This window comes from Citrus clementina, unplaced genomic scaffold (genome assembly GCF_000493195.1).
Source record: "Citrus clementina cultivar Clemenules unplaced genomic scaffold, Citrus_clementina_v1.0 scaffold_3, whole genome shotgun sequence".
In the NCBI taxonomy this organism is placed as follows: domain Eukaryota; kingdom Viridiplantae; phylum Streptophyta; class Magnoliopsida; order Sapindales; family Rutaceae; genus Citrus; species Citrus x clementina.
Window position 1 is genome coordinate 41,327,242 of NW_006262339.1, and position 22,977 is coordinate 41,350,218.

The 22,977-nt window shown below is 34.5% G+C and overlaps 4 protein-coding genes across 6 annotated transcripts; all 4 read right to left on the bottom strand.

Moving 5' to 3' along the window:
* Window positions 1-86: 86 nt before the first annotated feature.
* Window positions 87-4,410, bottom strand: LOC18048340 (protein NDH-DEPENDENT CYCLIC ELECTRON FLOW 5). Its single transcript, XM_006443347.2, has 3 exons — window positions 3,868-4,410; window positions 3,303-3,764; window positions 87-440 (listed from the first exon to the last, which is right to left on the bottom strand). Exons 1-3 carry the CDS (start codon window positions 4,378-4,380, stop codon window positions 246-248), a joined length of 1,170 nt encoding a protein of 389 aa, XP_006443410.1. The 5' UTR covers window positions 4,381-4,410; the 3' UTR covers window positions 87-245.
* A 521-nt stretch (window positions 4,411-4,931) lies between these two features.
* LOC18048341 (photosynthetic NDH subunit of subcomplex B 2, chloroplastic) lies at window positions 4,932-6,735 on the bottom strand. The gene is made up of 3 exons (XM_006443348.2): window positions 6,214-6,735; window positions 5,525-5,929; window positions 4,932-5,191 (listed from the first exon to the last, which is right to left on the bottom strand). Exons 1-3 carry the CDS (start codon window positions 6,634-6,636, stop codon window positions 4,997-4,999), a joined length of 1,023 nt encoding a protein of 340 aa, XP_006443411.1. The 5' UTR covers window positions 6,637-6,735; the 3' UTR covers window positions 4,932-4,996.
* Window positions 6,736-7,144: 409 nt separating this feature from the next.
* On the bottom strand, window positions 7,145-14,377 carry LOC18048342 (T-complex protein 1 subunit theta). Its single transcript, XM_006443349.2, has 13 exons — window positions 13,975-14,377; window positions 13,340-13,602; window positions 13,099-13,245; window positions 12,842-13,003; window positions 11,804-11,881; window positions 11,183-11,316; window positions 10,902-10,974; window positions 10,741-10,818; window positions 10,511-10,633; window positions 10,293-10,387; window positions 9,187-9,396; window positions 8,378-8,435; window positions 7,145-7,485 (listed from the first exon to the last, which is right to left on the bottom strand). Exons 1-13 carry the CDS (start codon window positions 14,120-14,122, stop codon window positions 7,414-7,416), a joined length of 1,641 nt encoding a protein of 546 aa, XP_006443412.1. The 5' UTR covers window positions 14,123-14,377; the 3' UTR covers window positions 7,145-7,413.
* Window positions 14,378-16,032: 1,655 nt separating this feature from the next.
* LOC18048343 lies at window positions 16,033-21,246 on the bottom strand. Of its 3 annotated transcripts, none has more exons than XM_006443353.2 (7): window positions 21,022-21,244; window positions 19,604-19,680; window positions 18,089-18,622; window positions 17,350-17,931; window positions 17,039-17,251; window positions 16,801-16,947; window positions 16,033-16,576 (listed from the first exon to the last, which is right to left on the bottom strand). In XM_006443353.2, the coding sequence occupies exons 1-7, from the start codon at window positions 21,047-21,049 to the stop codon at window positions 16,322-16,324; spliced, it is 1,836 nt and encodes a 611-aa protein (XP_006443416.1). In that variant the 5' UTR covers window positions 21,050-21,244; the 3' UTR covers window positions 16,033-16,321. The 3 variants fall into 3 exon arrangements, with proteins under 3 accessions (XP_006443416.1, XP_024043984.1, XP_024043986.1); XM_024188216.1 differs by having other exon boundaries at window positions 16,459-16,576; window positions 16,758-16,947; window positions 21,022-21,246; XM_024188218.1 differs by lacking the exon at window positions 16,033-16,576 and having other exon boundaries at window positions 16,871-16,957; window positions 21,022-21,246.
* Between the last annotated feature and the right edge of the window lie 1,731 nt (window positions 21,247-22,977).

Below are 22,977 nucleotides of genomic sequence, written 5' to 3' on the forward strand. Positions count from 1 at the left end.
TGTTTTGAAAACACTAGCCAAGCAGGTATGTTTTAAGTTTTTCAAATCAAGAACAAGAACTATGTAGATTGCAAAACAAACAGACTCTTTATTTACAGGGAATAGTGTTTTCTGAACATGAAATCTTATGCATCATGGTTACAGGATTTGTTAAATCTTTAATAAAGTAAAGAGTATTAAAGTTGCATTTTCTCGCACCCGCTGGCACTATGAATAATAGAAGTAAAGATGTACCAATCTCAGAGTCAGAGATTTGGGTTGTGTAATTGCTGTCCTCCTTTCCACACGTCTCCTGGTCTCAGCATAATTGGCTTAAGCATGGCTGATGCACCTACGCATATATAAGAATACTTGCTATAGAATTCATGACTTGAACCGGGACTGAAAAGGTACAGTTCATCGAATCCGTTTCGTCCTGCTACAACTGAGTTTCTCCTGCCCTGTTAAAACAAAATTCTAAGACATACAAAGTGATTTTATGTAATGTTTCAGTTTCTTCGTTTTTCCCCATCCCCATCATACAACAAGCCTCCTCAAACAACGCTAGACCCTAGAAGAGCCCTTCATGAGTACATTATTTCGGGTATACAAAAGAAAGAGTAATGATATTTTACTCTCTCTAATAGTCTCACCGCCCCCGGTCTTACTTTTTTAATTTATTTTATTATTTTTTATAATTATCCTCATTAAAAATAAAATAAAAATTAATTTTTATTTTATTTTATTCTCTTCCCCCCCCCCCCCCCCCTCCCTCTGTAGCATAACTATCATCACCGCACCACCTACCTTTATCAACAAGAAGTTTATCATTGTCACCATCACCACCAATTTATCTTCTCCAACAACATATGTTGAGTTGAGTTTTGTTAAATTTTATGAACAAATAGTAGGTTTTGTTGTTATTGATAATATGTATTATATTATATATTAATTTTATTTCTTACATGAGATTGCGTTATGTCATTAATAACAAATAAAATAAGCTTCACCAAACCTCCATATACCATACTGCCCAATTTATTTACATTTTTCAGTTTTTAAGCCAATAAAATATGAAAATTAAAAAATTAAAAAATTAAAAGATTCATAGATTATATAATTAACTCAACTCATTAAGGACAACATTATCATAATAAATACAAAATATTTCATTTTCATGTATGTTAACAGTTTATAAAAATAACTTATATTGATTATAATTTAATAAAAAAGTATGATGTTTTCAAATTTAAATGGGTAAGTGTTGCAGCCAATTTGAGTCTTGGGTGTAAGCATTGCTTATCTATCTTTGAGGGGGGAATTTGAATTTTTTTTCAATTTAGGATGTGATTAGGAATTAGTATTATTCTATTCAAATTGTGAAGAGAGAGATGAGAAGTTAAATTTATCAAGAGTTTTAGAGAGAGAGAGAAAAATATTTATTGTTAATTATTTTTTATTTTTCAATAAGAAAAATTTGAAATAAATAATACCCATTGAAAAGTGAGGATCGATCGATAAAATAAAGGAGTAATGATACAGCCACAAACTCTTGTACAAATTTATTTTGTACAAACTGACGTGGCATTAATTCATTGGTTGAATGAAAATATAAAATAATAAAAACAAATCATGTGGGCCAAGTGATATTTAATTCAACCAATCTTATCATGCCACATCAGTTTGTACAAAATAAGTTTGTACAAGAGTTTGTGGCTATATCATTACTCAAAATAAATAGATGGTCAAATATCACTATATTTACTAAATTTTTGGGAACCGACTGTCCATAAAAAAATTTTCAATCTTGATCGCATCATCTCTCAGCAAGCTACATACAGCCTTAAGAAAGAGGGATTAGATAGTTTACTCGATAACTCCTTTTAATTTTAAAATGATAAAATCTCATTAAAAATAAAGAGGTCTAGAATTCGATTCCTTGAGAAAGAGGTGTTAAATGGTCCTGAAATTTATTAAACAATGATGATATGATAATAATAATAATAGAAATCAGGTATTGTACTCAATTTCTCGCTTTTAATTTTAAAATGATAAAATCTTTTAAGTTAAAAATAACAAGTATAGAGTCCTCCAATCAGGCATGTCCCTACCTATATGAGTAAAAAAATATTTGAGTTTTATGGAAATAAAAGATCTTGGGTCCCTAAGATTCTTTCAAGGGATCGAGGAGACAAGAAACAATGCTGGGATCTCTGTTTATGGAAGAAAATTTATTTTAGACCTTTTGAAAGAACATGGGATGGCGGGTTGTAAGGCTATAGACACACCACTGGGTTCAAATTTAAACTGGGATATTTTGAGGGCAGTAAGTAATCCGGTTGAATAAGGGAGATATCAGCAACTAGTTTGCAAACTCATTTATCTTTTCCATACTAGACCTGATATTGTTTTTGCAGTCAGTGTTGTAACTCAATTCATGCATGCACCATGTGAGGAACATTTGGAGGTTGTTTATCGCATCCTAAGATATTTTAGAGAAACGCCAGGCAAAGGTCTGTTCTTCAAGAAGAATAAGGCAAGAAGTGTTGAGGCCTTCGCAGGTGATGGTCAGGCAGGACCAGTTAAGGATAGAAGACCAGCTTAGGCTGTTGCACATTTGTATGGGGAAATTTGGTGACTTGGAGTAGCAAAAAACAATCGGTCATGTTATGAAGCAGTGCTGAAGCAGAGTTTAGAGCAGTGGTTGAAGTCTTGAAGGTATTTGTGAGTTGCTGTGGCTGAAGATGTTATTAGAGGAGCTAAAAATTGCGGGTATTCAACCTATGAAGATCTACTGTGACAATAAGGCTGTCATAGATATTTCTCATAATCATGTACATCATGATAGAACAAACCGCATTGAGGTTGACCTACATTTCATCAAGGAGAAAATGGGGATTGAGTAATTTCTATGACCTATATATCTACATCAGAGCAAGTTGCAGACCGGCTTACTAAAGGATTAGTCAAACTAGTGTTCGAAAAGTTGGTAGACAAGCTGGGGATGTTCAATGTTTTCTGATTAGTATAGTTTGGTTTTTATGTTTTTGAAGTCACTCTTATCTGTTCCTGCGTGCTAGAAATCAGTTAGTTTGATAATTGGATTAGAATTTGCTATGTTTATTGTTTCTTGCCTATACCTTGTTTCACATTTATCTCCTCTTTTTTTTTTTAACCTTGCAATAAGTGGAAAATGCAACAATAATATTGGCCTTCATGGATTCATCCACATGCATTCTTAAAATCCTAGATGCATGTATTCTGAATATGCAAGACTTGGATAAAAGTGACAAAAAACCACTAAATTTTTTTGAGAAAATTACCCGGTCGATGATTGTAAAGTTGGTTGGTGCACTGGTGTAAATCCTGCTCATTTTCTCTTTTAGTTGCTTGTAGCTATCATTCTCTTCACGCTGCATTTCTTCATCACTTTCTGAGAAGCTGCTGTGTGCTGCATCAGCAACTTTCTCATTTCTTGCACCCAAGGCAGACAGAAATCTCATAGGACTCCATATAAAGTTATTTTGCTCCGAATTTTCTGGAGGAATTATAACAAAATTTGACGAAACTGGTGACATGTTGAAAAAATCTGATCCTTCCAATCCGACAGCATAATTTGCTTCTGGCGTGCTTACTGTTAGATGGCTTATAATGGATCCTGCCAGTTGAAGTGATGAAGATCTGAAATTTGAGACCACTAGTTCCGAGCTTACGGAAGCTTCATTAAGAGTGACAATGCATCTTATTTCAACCATGTCCACCGTATCACTGCTAATAAGTTCAACCTGCAGTTTCATCAGTTAAAACACTTATGGAACCTGTAGTTGCAGACCCCAGAACTAACAGAAAATATGTCAATAGTAATAACCGACAGACTCATAGTAAGACCTGAATGAATTCCTGAGGATTTCCACTAATGTCATGTAGTGTCCAATTACATGGAGACCAAACCTCACCATCACTGCCACAGCTGAAGGCTGAGGATAACCCTCCTTGTATAGCAGGAGTGCCATCCTTCCCCTCAGAGACTATTGTGTGCAGCAGCTCAACTGTACCTCCATGCCACATGTGAGCTTTATATGATGTAATCAATCCACTTGGTAGCATCAGAGTTGCTGTGCTTCCATTTTCGAATCCCATCTTGGCAACACAACTGCCATCAATATCTTCAAATGTGACTCCATGGCCACTGAATTCTTCCTCTAAGTAGTCCACATTGATAGGCTGATATGGGATTGAAGCCACTGATGCCAGTGGGAATACTTTCTTTTTGGCTGTGTCGTACTGATGAGAACTAAAGGCAAGATTATTAGGTTGATAAGATATTTGAAGTCTACTTGGTCTGGTGGTGAAATTAGGTAAGGAGTTTGGTGAGAAGAGTGAACTGCATGCCATGCTCATTCTTTCCTCACATTGAAGGGAGATGATGAATCACTTTTCTACCATACAATATTTGGACAGAAAGAGATAGGGTCCACTTATCCTTGTCTTCTATTGTCTTTGAAAACTTTTGAAGATATTTTAAAGTATCCATCTTATGCCTTTCGGAAATTTGTGAAAACTCCACCTTGTTTTGCTGCTATAATTGAATACCAAATTGTTGGCCAAGAATTAAGCCTTATCTTTTCAGATTGTAGAGAAAGTGAGAAACTCTTGCCCTTTTTGGCATTATTATCATTGTAAATGTGTTAATCTTAACGTATGGATAAAAAATGAAGGAGTCTTGCTACTTTGCGACAGTGTGTGCCTTCTATATTGAATATGGCTCCTTTTCTGTTTAAGCAGCAAGTTGCTGGGCTGGAAAAATGAAAATGGTATTTGGTGACAGCTCCAAATACATTGTTACGCCCTTCTTACTAGCATAAGCCATAGAGATCTCCACGTGACATTCAGTATATAATTCAACTTTTTATTACAGTATTGATTTTATCCGAAAGGGAGAAGGAAAAAAAAAATTCTCTGAGAAAATTGAGAAGAAAAAAATAGAAATAATTATTGATGTAGCTGAAAATTGTAATTACAAGTTATCGTGTTCAATAACTTGTGCCCCTTTCCACTTTTCACCAGCTTGTACAACCACAGGCACCAGCATTGCCGCAGGACCAGTGCATATAAAATAGTCCTTCCCATACTTTTCTGAGAAGGAACCAGGGCTGCCCAAGTATATGTCTTCAAAACCAATCCGAATTATTCTGAAGAAGAGCTCGCGTCCCTGAACCAAAACAGCAAGAAATAAGGAAACCATAAACGTAAATAACGTAAAGATAGTAACCCGTTTAGTTTGGTATCCAAATAATTAAAAGTACGGCATCGAAGCCTGGGACCAAACTTGCTACAGTGACAAACTTTGAAGCTCTTTGTGTTTGCTAAATTTAGACTAACGCTAGTAAAAACACTAATTACGGCCTTTTCCATTAGTATCCTGATTATAAAGATCAAAGCAATGAAGAATTGCAAAGTTCAAACCATAGTGTTGACTAAATTTACTAAATGTAGAAGCCTACTGATCCGTAACTCGAAATAACAGTAACAGTGTCGATGTTACCTGATCAAGTGTTTCAAATTTTGAAGGTGGGGTGTAATAAAATGCCTTTGATCTTTCTGCTGGAGGAGCAGCATACACCCTACTGAGCTTATCCTTCAATACTGTTATGGGAACATCTTGCACATTCCAAATGCCTTGTTGTTCGTCGTTCTTCATTGCTTCGGATGGAGGCAAAAGCTCAAAAGGTGAAGACAAAGGAGGGTGTTTGCAGTAAGAACAGCCCTTAAGTCCTTTGATCCCGGTCCCATTTCGTCTCTTAAACAATAAATGGCTGAGTATGGCACTGGTTAGAGTCACAGCCTTTCGGCCATTGTTCTTCACTATAACTGCTGTTGCCATGCTCAATGGATACAGTGACACAACATAAGTTATATCAAGAGCTCCACTGGTGCAGCTCAATTCAACCTGCATCAAAAAAAAATAAAAAAAAATTATCGGCACAGGTTTTACCATGTTATAAACTATTCCATTTTTTGCTTCATCCCATTCATGTTATGACATTTAACAATCCTACTATTACTAAAACCAACAGTAAATATACCAATAATTGATCCTTGAACTTATCCATACCATGCAGAATTCAATCTTAAAGTTCAGAAGACTAATATTGTCTCCGAATTTTACGCATCTTTTCTTGCCAAATGATAGTAAGACCTGAACTAGTTTCAAGAAAAAATTCTGACAGATACCTGAAGTGCATCAATAGCATCAGAATCAACATCCTTGACAGTCCATTGAGAGGAAGAGATAAGAGACCCTTTAGAGCCAGCCTCAGAAGCATCATTGATGGCTAAACCAATCCCACCTCTGGCCTTAGCACCAGAGTCTGCTCCTCCAACTGTGTAAAGAACTTCCTCAAAGCCATCATCTTTCCACTCAACTTTTGGCTTATACGAAGTGACATGAGCGTCAGGAATACTCAGCCTTACAGAGCTCCCATTTCTGACTGTCAACTCCACAATTGGAATGTTGTTGGACTCCGAGAACTTGATGCCTTTTCTTCCGAACTTTTCATCAAGATTCTCTGGAATGACAACTGTTGTTGCAGCAGAAGCCGAGGAAGCCTTGATTATGTTTGGCTTGGGAAGAGAGAAAGAAAAAAGAGAAGCCATTGATGGGTTGAAGAAAACTTAACAGCTTCCACACAGATAGTCATACGTAAGCTCATCCTTGGTTTCACTATCAGCTTTTGTTTGCATGTGTAATTTGGCTTCATACTAGCACTTTTTTTTTTCTCTGTAAAAAGTTTACTCATCAATTACCACCACTTTCACGTCTCTCTCTCAATAAGGCAATTTTTCAACCGGCTAAGTAAACAAATCAGTAATGAGAAAATTTGAGGCAATGCGTCACCCATGTAACAATCCGATTAATCTATACCCATCTATGGAACATCATGAATATTAATATTACAAATAATATACATACATACATACATACATACATACATACATACATCCTAGGACTAAATTGTTATATTAAACTGATTCTAGTTTCTTCGCAGTAGTAATGCAACCTCACTCTTGACGCAGTAGACACCGGAATATTCATTTAAATATGAAGTATAAAGCAAAAATGACTAAAATTAAAAAAATCATTGAGATTAATGCAGAAAGTAGCTGAAGCCTGAAAGGAGAGCATCGAGATATTCTCCGTTCAAAACTAAATTGACACAAGAAATCACAGATCACGGCCCAACTTCAACAACAATCTTCACGCAGAAAATGTGGCATATACAGGCATTGTTAGCATTTCTTCAGCTGTGAACAAAACTTTTCTGGCCAAAATTTTGGCAATTAAGAAAGAACTAAAGCTCCCGAATCAAGTTCGAGGAACCTGCCCAAAGGGATTACACAAGGTACAGAAATAATCAATTGCTATCAGTAGTACTAGTCCTCATCCATCCCCCCTCCAGGCTGCTGATCTCTCCTTGGACCACCTGCTGGTTTTGCCATTATAATCTGCAATAGAAAATAGTGATACACATTCAGCCTGATTAAGTTAATGAAAAGTGTGAAGCAGATTCAATACAGATTCACATTGATGTTTATAATTCATTGAAGTCATTAATACTGTGATTTCGCATGCAGCATGAAGTACAGAAGCTCATGAATTCAGGCAAATTAACTAACAAAAACTTCCAGTCCTAATAATCATAACAGGTTTGTCCACATGATAAGACAATTAGGGGAAACCAATGAGGGGCACCAACATTCATTTAGTTGTTCTTAATGAAACATTCATTAGTCCTTTCAGTCTTCATCTGTTACATCACAAATTTCTCAATCCCTCTATCAACTACTTTGGTTAAATGAAGACATGCCTCAAGTTGAGATGCTATGGCAACTTGAAGTTTAGTAACTACCCTTTGAGCTATTGGTCCTCTAAAACTGTCAACGACCAGCCCCATTTATTATACAAGTTTCACTTCAGCAACATTTTAAAAAGCATGTTGTTAATAAGAATTTTATCACAACATTCTCTTATTTGTTGTCATTTGACTGTGAAATACTTTGCCACAACTTATAAATGCATGTTGTTGATTATATTTGTCACCTTTGTTATGTCTACAGAAATAACAAAGCAACTAAATTTAAATAATAATTGAATTTACCAAACCAGGTCATTTATTTATTTTTATATAAAATTTAAATAATTATTTTTTATCAATCAAAAATAATTTTGGGACTAAATATTATACAAGAGAAAGTGTAACTAAAAGTACTCTAACATGCTGTCTACTAAAATAGTCAGTTTACGACTAAAGATTGAGCATAACCACTTACATGAGAAAGAACAATTTAAGCAACGGGTAAACAAGCAATCTCGATTAATGATCAAATCTTTTAGTACCTGGTCTACCCTTAACACAGTGCAGGCAGCATCTGCAGCATATTTGAGAGCAAAGAACCTGTGAAACAATCAAAGAAAACAATTACAACCATTTCATCTATAATGAGAACAATGTTTGGTAGGCATATAAAATACTGACCATCAAACTAACCCTGAACCTTCAGAATTTTAACCCACTTAAATGTTAACCATGACAGAGGATAATGAAGTGAAAAGATCATAATAGGAGGGCAGGGGAGTGGGGAAAGTTCTCAATCCAAAAAGGTGGGACAAGACATCACTGAATTTATAAATTATAATCACAAATCATGGAAACACACAATCTGGTGCAGACTGCAGACAGCTTCCTCTCAATTTTTCCTTCTATCTACTTTCAAAATAGTAGTTGCTACCAATTTTTCCTTCTCTCTACCTTCAACTTGTAGCTGCTAGTCATGAAAGAACCTGCCTACATTAACTTATCCCCTCCAACCACAGTTTCCACCAAAAGCAGACTCAAATTAAGCTAGTATAGATGCATAGCAAAACACTTGCATGTACACACATACAAACACACAAGATACACACCAAATGTGATGCAAAAAGAAGAATCGGCAAACCTGATAACTCAGGATTCCATTCAACCCTTTTTCCCCTTGGGATTCAACATATCCCATTTTAAGTACTTTCTTAATAAGAATATCCCATTTCAAGTGTCATGAAAGAAGCATCTCTAGAACATAATACAATAGGCATCACAGATGAGAGAAAGAGCAATAAAAGTTGCACTGCACCACAAGAAGAACCAGAAGACAGAAAAGGCAGCTTACTTGGTGACATAGAGATCCCAGACATTCATGGTTGAAATATCTGCGCAAACACCATTCTCCAAGTCAATGCCCACTTTGGTTTTGCCAGACGCATGTTCAGCATATAGAGAAGATATTATCTCCATTGCATTCAGCCCAGCATTTTCAGCAAGAGTCTTAGGTACCATCTCAAAACTTTCAGCAAATTTAGCAATTGCATACTGATCCAATCTGCACAGCCATTTAAAATTAAATATCAATAAATTCTCAAAGTTCATATCAATTCAAACAAAACAGAATGGATCACAACAATATGTGAATAGTGAACCAGCCTATGGGCTTAGGCCGGGGATGTATGATGTGCCAGATCCCACTGAAATTCAGTTAATACAACCCTTTTTTAATTAATAGTTGACGAAGAAAATTTATATTTTTAATACCAAAGAAAAGCAAATAGTACATAACTTAGAACTGATTAGATGAAATATTCAAATTAGGCAGCATAAGCTACAGCCAAATAAACTTGTGTTTCATAGAATCTGCACCCATATGATTTTGTGTCCAACATAGGATATTCTATGAAACAACAAGACTTATCATGATTCAACCCAACAGACTAACAATTTTATGAACCCAAAGTCTCAGGAAACTACTGTATGCAGCTTGCAGTAAGAATTAAAATTTCTAAGTCAAGCACAAACATTCCAGACTAGCATCATCTACCTCATCATTGACATCCAACATTTTTGGAAACAACCCCCCCCCCCCCCAAAAAAAAAGAAAAGGACAAACATGTCAGAACATCTGGTGGTTTAATAGATTCAAAATCTTTTATTTATTTCATATGAAGAATTAAGATTCAAAACCCATAAACTTCACATAGATTCAGAGTCAATGCCCATAAGCTTCACTCCACGAGTACTCATTGACATACAATGACGTACATGAGGAATGGGTAGAGAGGGAGAGATGTCTTTCTCTTTGCTATTGCATTCTTTTACATTCAATTGAATAGAAATGAAGAGTTCATTGATGGGCATCGTTCTTTTCTCCCACAAATGGTAAAGCTTCAACCAAATCTAATTATGTATACTACTAAAATTAACAAAAATAAAAAAATAAACTACCCCGTTTCTTTGAAAGAGAATTCCTTCAATCTTCTAGCCAACTCGATTTCCGTAGCTGCAGCTCCAGGTACAATGCGACTGTCCCTGCACATTGCCTGAGAAAACACTAAACGCTGACGTCATCGTTCTCAACTTCAATTCCAGATGAACAATTCAACGAACACTACAAAAACATCAGAATGGTAGGAAAAAAAGGTCAAGCAATCTACAAAACCCACCTTATATGTATTTACTCCATCATCAACAGCTCTTTCAAGGTCATCCAATATACTATCAGTACTTCCTCGCAAAACCACAGTGGAAACAGAGTTTCCTCCTCCTTCATTTCTTACAATAGTTACCTACATAACACAATCATTCATAAAAAAGATAGGCCAACATAATCAAAATTAATAGATACAACAGAAATAGATCAAACTATGACTAAATTGAGCTCTTTGAAACATACCCTAGCTCCACCAATTTCTTCAACTGAAACAGAATCAACATATCCCAAATCATCTGGGTTTGGTTGACAAAGCTTCAACTGTTGGAGGAAAGACAAAAAAGTTAGGGAACAATCAAAACAGTTTTATCGCACAATCAAGAGGGACTGTGAATTATGCTTACCATAGCAACAGCACCTGTTGTACGACAAAATCTTCGCAATTCAAACTTTGAGCTGATTTTCAAAACCATGAGCCTTCAATCGAGAACATGAAAATAAGAACTGAGACACTTAAGAAGGCTCCAGAATAAAATCGAAAAAGCGACTGAAAAGTTGCATTATGTAATAAAAATAAATAGACAAATAGATAGTATTATGGAGCAACTTTGTGCAATGAAGACTAAATTAAACTCTTATGCACAGATGAAGACAAATAAGGGCAAAAAATGGAAACTTCAAATACTTGTAACGTTCACAGAAATGTAATGCCATTTCTCCAACTGCTGCTCCACTAACAATTACTTTGGCACCCGATTCTGCAACAGCTTTGATGAGTCCTTCAACTTTAGCTTCTTCAGTTTTAGCATAATTCTCAAGCTAAAAACAGCACCAAGAGAAACAGTTTAGCATTATAGCATGAAATGGAGCTTTACAAATCATTTCTAAAACCAGGAAAGCAACTGTAGTTCCAAGTGAATATAGACAATTACTACCGAAATTATTGTGCTACATAAAAACAATCATGTAAGCACATGATACTACAAATTTGAAGGTGAAAAATGAGAAAATATAGCTTATTCCCAGTGAATATCTCATGTAACCGTTATAAAAAATAAAAAATGTCAATTTGCAATAAATTTATGTTTATTACTTATATACAGAACTGTTTAGAGTGTATCATAAGAAAATAACTAGTTCATGTAATAGTGCCCATCAACAGTAACACATAAATTAATGGCTTTCACCAAGTAAATAAAGAAAAGACAGCCTGAAATGAGATAAACATACATACATACATATGTCCCACAATGTCATAAAGGAAAGAATCGAAAGGCATCGAAAATAGATGTTTCTCTATATTTACCTGCTCAGCATTGTGAATAAGAACAGTTCCTTTAGTTTCAGTCGCAGAGGTATCAACACCACCAGCAAACACCGCAACCTGAAAAAGTTCCAAACTCAAACAAACAAAACCACGATGAAAATGAATTCCACTTTACACCTACACTCTTAACTAACAAGCGAATAAAGTACAAGAATAACCAGAAATTAACAGAACTTGAAAAGAAACACACACACACACACCCAAAAAAAAAACAGCTGAAGCACATTGATATAATGAAATGAAACCAACACAGGATCACTTTATATATGATCTTCCAGAAATATATTAACTTCTCCCAAAATTTCAAATTCCTTCTTCAGAACCATAAAATAATTTCATTATAAATCTATTAATGATGATGGCTCCTTTACGTCAGATGACTTCCCACTACAACTATTTCTAATATCTCTTGCTATTATCCTGCAACAAAAATCTCTAGGATGTATCACTACTATCCTGTAATATCTCAACTGACCTACCCTTTACATCCGATGACTTCCCACTACAACTATATCTAATATCTCTTGCTATTATCCTGCAACAAAAATCTCTAGTATGTATCACTACTATCCTGTAATATCTCAACTGACCTACCCTTGACCTTATCTTCTGCTAATATCATTGAACACCGTAGTTAAAAGACAAAAATCCTTGAGATAATATTTACATCATGAGCTGAAAACACTGACATAATTATAGCTGTAACTCCACTCATCAAGTCACATCTGCTAAATAGGTGTTTTTGGTTGGGGGGGTGGGGGAGGATGGGAATAAAAAAACTATTCTGACAATGGCCTCAGCTCCCTGAGATGTACACCTTAAATGAAAACAAAAGCCAAAAAACAATTGCTCACCAGACTACCAAACTCAATCCCTATCACGTAACAAAAGGATGACAGCATGCACCAACTTTAATAGACAGTGAGAGGGAGAAAGAAATATAAAAAGCAACCGCAGAGATTCATTAGGATACTTAAATCAAACAGAAGAGAGAAAAGGAGAAGAAAATAAGGACACCTTTGCCTTCTCCATATTCTTGATACTTCCAACAGCATCACTCTTCAAAACCATACCACGAACAATTGTAGAATTGTGCAAACCTCCTCCCAGAAGTTTTGCAACACGAACATTGTCAACGTTAAAGTTGGCTGGGTTCTTGGGGCAAACTTGGATGCATGCCTGTAGTGCAACAAAAATAATAAGTACAACTTTCACACAAGAAAAGAGAAAGAGCTAACTATCCAATAAACAACAAGGTACACTCAAATAATTACATCAGCAATAAGCGGACACAAAATCTCCTCTTGGCCAAATTGCTTGCTAGCAACAGCAGCCTTCATTCGATAAATAACTTCCTCCGTATTTCTAACATCCATATTTTCAGAACCTTCCTCCACCAGTTCTTCTAAGATTTCAATGGTCTGCAATTATTTCAAAAAAATAAATCAGAAACTGCATTGGTAAGTTATTCCGTCTAAGAAATGGTACTCCGAGTGAGGCAAGGCACTCGAAAACCTTATTGATCGCCTTAGTGTATCCACTGATGATCTCACTAGGGTGTAGGCCCATCCTTATAAGCTCCTCTGCACCCTGTAGAATTTCCCCAGCAAACGAGATTGTCAAATTGGCCCCATCACCAATTTCTTCCTGTTGAGCCTTTCCAGCTAAGACCAAAAGCTTGGCAGCAGGATGCTGAACCTCAAGTTCATTAACAATAGTCGCAGCATCATTTGTGACAAAAAGTTTGTCTAAATGATTGATAACCATCTTATTCATACCTGAGGATAAAATACATAAGAAATTAATCTACATAAACTTTATCTAATGTTTTTATAACTCCAAAGAGCATTGAATGTAGGTCTATCCATAAAACAGATGTAGCAACAAATCAACATATGTCCCACAATGCCAATCATAAAACAGATCCCTCTGATACGCTTTGCAAAGTAGCAACAAATCAACACTATCACCGAAATCTAGTCACACAAAAGCCAAAAATGACCCACTGGTCCACATTCATCAGCACGGTAAAGTAAGTCAAAAAAGTTCAAACCTTTACAAAAACTAGAAGTTAAAAACACAAACACAAAAACACCTAGTTCAAAAAACAGCAAAAGTAAAAGAATGAAGTGATCCGGAAGTAGTAGTACCATTGGGTCCAAGAGAAGTGCGAGTGATAGTAGAAAGCTGTTTGCAAGCATCGATGTTTTTTAGCACAGCTTCGTCGAGACCTGACATGTGCTTGTGCCCTTCTTTGAGCATTGACTGTATCCCATACGGTTGCATTGAAAATCCCATTTTTTTTTTCTCTTCGTCACTTGATTTTTTCTTTTTTCTTTTCTCTTTTACAAGGTTTTGATTCAGAGAGAGGAGAAATAAACCCGAAATCCCTAGAAGCCAAATGGGGTTTTTTCTTTGAGTGAGAGAGTGTGCGCTTTGTTTTGTTTATTTGAACTTCTAAAAAGAGTGCCCTAGAACTTTTCAGTGTAAAGGGGGACGGGGAGGAGGAGCTCGAAACCCGACCCGCATACTTTGGACTAGACCGGAACTCCAAATTAGAAGAGAGGCCCAAAACCAGGACCCAACAATGATAATAATTAATTTTGGGAGATTATTATCCAAATTCCAAACATCCAAGTTTTGACAAAAGTTCCGGTTATTTCCACGAATGTCAAAAGCTATCTCTAATTCCCTATTAGGATCAAGCAGTTTTTTTCTCAGTTGATACCCGAGTTCGAATCATTCTAACCCCAATAAAAAAAAAAATCCTTCTAACCAATCACGTATCTTCAAATTATTTAATGGAATACAAATAAGATTTTTTTCTTAAATGAAAAAATATCATCCGAATATCTACTTCAACTTTGAGACTATTAATAAAAAAAGAATGGATTATAAAACTTTTTTCTTAAATAAAAAATTATCATCCAAATATCTGCTTCAACTTAATAATTTTTTTTTTTGTATACCCCAATATGAAAATTTTCTTAGAGTGTTGTAAAATGAAAAATAGATCAACTCTCAATGCACTATATTTTGGAATAAACTTTTGAAGGATTTTGGTCAGAAGGGGAAGAACCTTAGATTGATGCATTTATGTCGTGTACTAGAGTAGGAGCGAGGAGTCTGAATTCCTCTTCCTTCAGTGTTATTTACTAATTTTAAGGGAGGAATATGAATCTCACTCTATAGGGCTTACCTTTTTTTGGAGTGGAGAATAGAATTCTCACTCTCCTGGGGGGAGGTGGAAGTGAGAATCCACTCCCCCCTCTTTCCTTTTTACACTTATAATAAAATAAATATAATATTATTATATTTATTAAAAATAATAATTTACATTGATTATAAGTTAAAATTATTTAAAAATAGTATTATTATACTCATTGAGAATTAATAATATTACTATACACTATTTTTATTTGAAAATATAATATTATTATATTTATTTAAAAATAATAGTATTATATTTATTTAATATTAGTAATTAATAATAATCAATAGTTTATTTTAAGAAAATATTAATTTTATATTATATTATTAATAATAATGGTTCATTTGTGTTGCTCTTAATAATAACTTTCAAAATGTAAACTCTACCTTAGAATATACTTGTAAAAATGTAACGTATTTAGTATACGATTGTGGTAGGCAATAAACACTTATATAAGTTAACATAACAATAACAATAAGATACAAAAATATCACACGACCATATAATTTTTTATTCTATTTTCATCCACTAATATTATTGTGTCGCAATAGTTTTTACAAAGTGTATAAAAAACTCACACTACTCATTAACATAAAACAGTTCCCGCCATTTATTAGCATTGGTACAGGGAAGGACCATGGACTGATGTATTTAGAAGATAATTGTTATATGCTCAGGCGTGCAGCATGCTTGTGTTTAGAAGAAGCTAAACAACGAATGCTTATTCCAGAAAATGTGCATCATTTTTCAAATATGATTGTATAATTACCAGTTAGCGCAAAGACAATAATTAAAAGGACTGCATCCTAATTTTATTTGAAAATATGATGGTAAATAGCGCATTTTACTGAAGAGGATTAAAGAACCCAACAAGCATATAATGAAAATGGAGAAAATGAGGTATCCATCCTTAGCTGATACGGAAAAGAGCAGTACAATGCCTTGCAAAAATACAAGAGAAAGAACAATGAAAATGGGTTAATGGGAGGACAAAGAGGAAGCAAAGAAACGCGTTTTCCATCAAAACTAAGAATCAAAATAGAAGCAACTAAACGGGTATCGGAACAGAAGACATGTCAAGTAATCTTTTAGGTTTCGAGCAGTGATCCTGTCTCGCAAACAACTATGTATAAGAAAGCTGAGACGGCTCCCGTCCCCTACACACCTTATGGAATAGCTAAACTTGTAAGATGAAACCTAATATCATCAAACTAACCAACTTCAATTCTATTCTAAATCAAAGAAAGAGGGGAAATAAAAAATAGAAGACAACAGAACACAAAAAATTAGCATGCGCTTCCAACCCCATTAGAAGTACCCTTCTTCCCAGACGATACAGCTGATTTGGCACCTTTTACAGCATCTTCTACCGTTGCAGCTGATCCATTCTCCTCCAACTTCTTCACATCTCCAATTGTCTCAATCAGTGCTAGTTCCTTTACCAAAGTTTCTTCTTGCGATTTTTGCACTCTATCTTTTGCTGAAGCCGCGTCTTTGTCTTTATCATCAATTATAACGTCACTAGGCTTCCCATCCGATACCTGTTTAGGAAGATTGAAGTTTCAGGGAGATGATGAGGAAACATAAAAGAAAAATATACCCATCAGGCTCGAATAGCAAATAAAAAGCACCACAGGTAGAATCTATAAAAAAATTAGAAATGAAACGCAACTCAAGTCTTCGATAAAGAAAGGTCAGGAAAAACACAAAGGGACATTATACCAAACAAATTTGGATCTAAATAGTAGAAAGGGGCATGTCTTGCCTGTCTCTGTAACTGGTGTTGCTTCGCCTTCTTTTGCTGCATTATCCTCTCACGAGCCTCATAAAACCCAAAATCATCTAGGATGCATCTCTTGCTTGAATGGCTCTTAAAAATTTTTAGAATCTGAATGCCTATCTCAAAATTAACCTACAATGACCTAAAAACATTTATGCTTCTGGGTAACAAAACAAAGAAGCAACAGAATGAAAATCAAAGACAAAAACAAAAATGGACAAACCTCCTGGGTATCCCTACTATTAGTGACAGGCTTGTTTTCATTGTTTTCAAGTGTTATATGCCTTAATGAACTATTTGGTACATCCTTAATAATAAGCCACTTTAAAGGAAAGCAGCCAACCCACTTGTCCTGTTGCCAGTATTCCACAGTTTTGTCAAAGTCAACAGGGCCAACCATCTCTGCTACACCAACAAATTGCCCACTGGCATTGACCTGAAATAGAATGGGTAAAGCACAATTTAGAAGAACATCTCAAATTTGCACACTAGCTAACTGAACATGGCAGAGGAGTCCAAAGTAATTGTACTCACAGAAAATAACAGAAATACAGGACAGTCACTGGACTTCTCCTTGGCTTCACGATATGCTGCATCAAGCTTCTTATTGCCATTAGGCGTGCTGGTCCACATATTATATTTAACACTTTTATGAACATCATCCTCACTGTAGGATTTTATGATGAAAAACTTTGCATCTGAGTAACTCTCGGGAAAATCTTCGCCGCTGTACTTCTCCTTATCTGGAATAAGAGGTAGATTATCCTCAGGAGTGCTCTCACTAGACTTAAGGTTCTGTCCTTTAGCTGCTACAGTGGCAGGATCAAACCCCTCTTGGTTTTTGAAACCCTTGGCCCTTGGTCCTTTATTCAGCTCATTCAAGCCATCCACATTTTCCTTGCCAGAGCCAGAAGCACCATAGCCACGACCCCTGGGTTTGTACTTACTATCAACAGGATACCATCCACGCCCACTTATCCAGGAATCATAACCAAATGATCCATAGCCAGGACCAGCTCGAAATGTGTTTCCATAGTGGCCATACATTGGGTTGTTTGCATACATCTGACTCATATAACCAAAAGCATCGCTTGTGGGTCTTGTGTGGTGAAAATTCTGCACAAATTGTCAAACTTGGAGATCAATAAATTTATCACAAAAAGTTCACTGGATTAGGATACATTTTATATTATTTGGAGAAAAAAAAGAAAAGAAAAGAAAACAGCTTTAGTTGATATCCACCACATATCAGAAACAAACAGTGCCAACATACCGCAAGATGGGGACGATGATTCTGATTCCTCCCAGATGGAAAATTATTGGAATGCGATATCGGTGAAGTATATCCTGCATTTGCATTATGTTTGGACTGCCCACCACCAAATATTGAGGTATCTAACCAAGTAATTGGTGAATGAATACCATCAAAACTATATCCAGGATCTTGATAACTAGGAGAAGGAACCACTGTTGATAAGCCTCCTCTTCCATGAGAACTGTTTGGGTCTAAATATGGGTACTGATAATTTGGTCTTTGTGGCTTCGACCTACCATTTCCACTCACACCAGGACCATTAGCCATGGGGTTGTCTTTATTTGATTCAACAGACAAAGACACTTTGTCTGCCATGACAGAAGTTGAACCCCCACCTTGAGAAGCACTGCCTTGGTTAGGCTGGTAATAAGGACTTGGATAATGGTATTGTTGTAGCCCTTGCAGTTGAACATCACCAGTAGAAGGATATATTCCGTATGGTGTATAACCATAGTTTTGGGAGTAAATGACAGATCCATTATCACCAAGGCCCTATCAGTAAAGAAGAAAGCACCAACTCAGCAAGAAATATAACAGAAAATATTTATCCAGAAAAATTCCAAACCGCAGACCTAGCAAGAATGAAAAACTAATGACCCAGTATAAGAACTAAATTCTTGTTAAATTAAGTGGTCAAAGCTCCACTGAAAATTATTGATGAGTCAGAAAGCAACCACTTGGAAGACTCAGTTTTAACTGACTGTTGAACAAAGACAATGCACAAAGCTTTTCAAAAATTTACAGATCCTCAGTTAAAAAGTTTCAACAAATGTTTGTGCTGACAAATAACAACTACAACAATCTTTTTCTGTAAAAAGGACATCAAAATGGAAAATGATAGATTGATAGGGTTGGGGCGAGAAAAACTGAGTCATTCTAATTTCTTCTTCAAGCTAAGTAGCATAATCATAAACATATAGGGGTAAAAAGGTAGACTCATAAGCCAACTGAAGCTTGGGAGGAATTACATCTCTAGAGAAGCCATTCCACTGATTACCTTCGCACCATAACCTCAGGAAGGGTGAGTACTACAACAGAATGATACTTCCCCTGTTAAACCCATAAAACTGAATGCTGTGATGCAGTGTGAACAATTTCTCTCTTCAACTCTAGAAAGCTTATGCCTATATATAAACCATATAATAAAGATATCCTCACTGCCCACCTCATTGATTGTATGAAATTCACAGAAACAAGCAAGGACAACAGCTTACATTTGAGTTTACCTATAAGTTGTTTTCATCTTTTTTTTCTTTTTTTTTTTTGGGATAAGAAACCACAGTTCACCCATAAGGGTTTGTAGACCAACAAATGGCTTGATTACACTACCAGCCACGTCATTCACATTAATAGGCCAATGCTTTAATTGCAAAAGCTATAACAACAAATTAAGCAAATAAATTGATCAAGCGTTCTAGTTTAACACATCCACTGTTCAAACAATAATGTAATCACGTAAGAATCAAAGAATACCTTGTGTCCATACTCATGACCTGCAACTGCATTGGTCTCAGAATCCAATGAAAAATTCTGCAGTAAATCAGCAGCTTCTGTGACAATAAGAGTGAAGGAAAACAAGTACAACAACCATGATTTAATAATTAACTACGGGACTTTCATATTTATAAAAGGGTAAACTAGAATCTATGCTATCCAGACAAAACACTAAATATGCAAGAAAACATCTCATAGCACAATCCCAATAACAATTATTAAACAATAATTTCTTGTTTCATCCACATATCAACAGCATCAGAAAGAAGCAAATTACATAACAATGATTTGGCTTTCATGATTGTTTGTTTTCTATTTGCGTGGGATTTCAATAACTTAATGGAGGCACTTAGGTTTCTTTCTTTCCTTCCACCATCATATAATCCAAAGAAAAGCCTATGCTGATTTTGGGAAATATAGAAATCCTAGTCTCCAAAAAATTTATCCGCCAATATCTTCTTTTCTCCATTTCTCTTACTTTCCGTTCTTTCCCCAAAACATGTAGACTCAAAGAAAAATAATACCTAAATGTAAATAACTGAGTACCTCATGACCAAATATACAATGTCTTCACAAGCAAAAAGAAATCCTCTGTTCTAGGCACCAAAAATTAAAAAACCCCATTAAGAAGAAGTGACTGTATTCAAACATATCATATAGAATGAACACAAAAATCAAGTCTTCTACCTAAGCAACAATCCACACATGTGAACTCACCCAGCACAAAGATTACAATCAACAAAACATATCCATCCACTAATAGCATAAAATAACAAACAGAGACTCCAAAACATGTGTGTATGCAGAAACCCTACCAAAGCCCAGATACATGAGTTCATCCAAAACACAAACCAGTATCCAGGAACCAATAATCAAAACTCAACAACCAAGATAACACACGGACACTCGAGATAAGTCTATATACATAAACCCTACCAACAACCCATAATCTAACCCATTCAGTACATAATTTACAGACCAAGAAAAAGATTTCATCCACTTGAGGCGCAAAATAACGAAAAGATATTTCCAAAAAGTCATCTTTACACATGAATCCCAAAACCCCAAATAAGGGGAAAAAAAACCCCACTCACCATAGAATTTACCATTCAAGAAACATTATTTAAACGTTGAATACAGAATCAAATACATATACTTCAAAGGAAAAAAAGAGAAAAGAAAAAAACTTATTTTTACACATAAACAAAGGAAAGCCCACATAAAAGAGCTCATTCAATATAGAATTTAAGACTCAGAAACCAATATTCAATCATTAAACAACTGAAAAGACAACAAAAGAAGCTAAAAAACTAGGATGACTACGCATGTATGTGCAAAGTGAGTACATATTTACAAAAACAAAGAAGTTCCCAGATGAGGAAACCGAGAAAGGATACGATCAGAGGAAGAAGCAACGGTAGCCATGATGAAATTTACGGTGTCGATGAAGAGAGAGAAAGTGAGGTCTTGATGAAGAGAGAGAGAAACCCTAGAAAGAGAAGATTTTTGTGTGTATTGGAAAGAAGAGGTGCTTGGAGAAGAGGTAGCCGCCAAAACCCAATTCTTGGGGTTTAAGAGACAGCCAATTTATTTTTATTTATTTATTTATTTATTTATTTATATGCAATAAAAACTAAATTAATTCGATGTACTTTTCTTAGGTTGTTTCATTTGAGTGAAAATGGTGATTCAAGTAGCTCCACGGGGCTCCATAAATATAAAGATCTTTTTCTTTTTCTTTTCTTCTTCCATTTTGTATTTTTCTGTGATTTTTTTTTTCTTTGGCATTCGATTTTAGTCAATTTTTTAACTCGTGTTGTGGTTTGTGACCACTTTATTAAATATAGAATAAGGGCTTTTCATCTTTTTTTTTTAATAAAATTTTTAAAAAATGGATTTTTATAAATATAGTGATGACGTAGGTTTTCTAGTTTCTTCTTGCACCGGGCGTGTCTCTTTCATGCTTCTTGATTGCGAATTTGGGCCTACGTGATTTGTGCTTGGCCCTCTAGCTTGCGATCTTCCCTTTTGTCTTTTTAATTGAATAGTGAATATGAAAACTTCAATGTACAAAATTTGGAATTTTTTTGATTAAATCTTACATTTATCTATCTAAAACTCTTTTGAGTAAATATTTTTATCTTTCCAAAAAAACAGAAAAAAGAAAAAGAGAGTTTCCTAGTGAAATTGAAATTTTTTTGGTTAAATTGATAAGACTCGAAGGCTCTATTTGGTATTTTTTTAGAATAGATATTATTTAAGTACAATTTTTAATAGTAAAGCTTTCACTAAAAGAATTTACTTATTTGGTTGTTAATAAGAGTTTTTAATAGACAAATTTTTTAAAATTATATTACGATAAACACTCCATTTAATATAACTTTTTCAATAGAGTTTATTTAAGTAGAGCTTCTATTGGTATAGCTTTTATAAGCAAAGTTTTCACAAAAAAAATATAAAAAAATTAGTTGTTTGGTTGTCAATGAAATTTTTTATTAAAAATTATAAAATTAATTATATAGGCAAGTTTTTTAAAGTTATATTATGAAATGAATGAAATAAGATTGTTGATTAAGTAAATAATATTTTAGACATTTTAACATTTAAAATCTTTTCAACATTTACTCCTAAGTCCAAATTTTAAGTTTTTACTAATAGAGGTAAAATAGTTTATTTAATTTTCGAAAACTCAAAAAAATAAATAAATAAACAACAACAACAAAATTTAAAAAGTACTTATAGTATTAAATAAACACTTATGACTAGTAAGTTAACTATGTCAAACCAATCATAAAGTAAGATTGTCAAATAAGTAAAAAATATTTTAGATCATTTTAATATTTAAAAAAACTTAACATCTATTCTCAAAAGTTCAAAATTTGAGGTATTACTAATAGAAGCAAATAGCTTATTTACTAAATACCCACAAAAAGTTTCCTAATAGATCAATTCACTAGCAAGGTTTTCTGACAAATACATTATACAACCTAATGTTCGGCTATTATCATTTACCACCAAAACCTTAATAATGTCAAAAAAATTCTAAGGTCATAAGGGTGTCTAAGGAATTTTAAAATGAAGTTATTTTCTTAGTTTTTATCCATATTTTTATTTTTTTTCTCTAGACATCTGATTTATAAGCCCTTTTTTTCTTTATTTCAGTTATTAGAATTTCATTATATTAAAATATTATCATAATAAAATATAAGTATTCTGACAAAGTGATAGTAATTGAAAATTTTTCGTGCATCCATAGACAAAATAATTCATGATATTATTTCATATTACTATATTTAATTGGTTTAATAATTATTAAGCTTAATATGGTGATATGTATTTGTAATATAACTGAG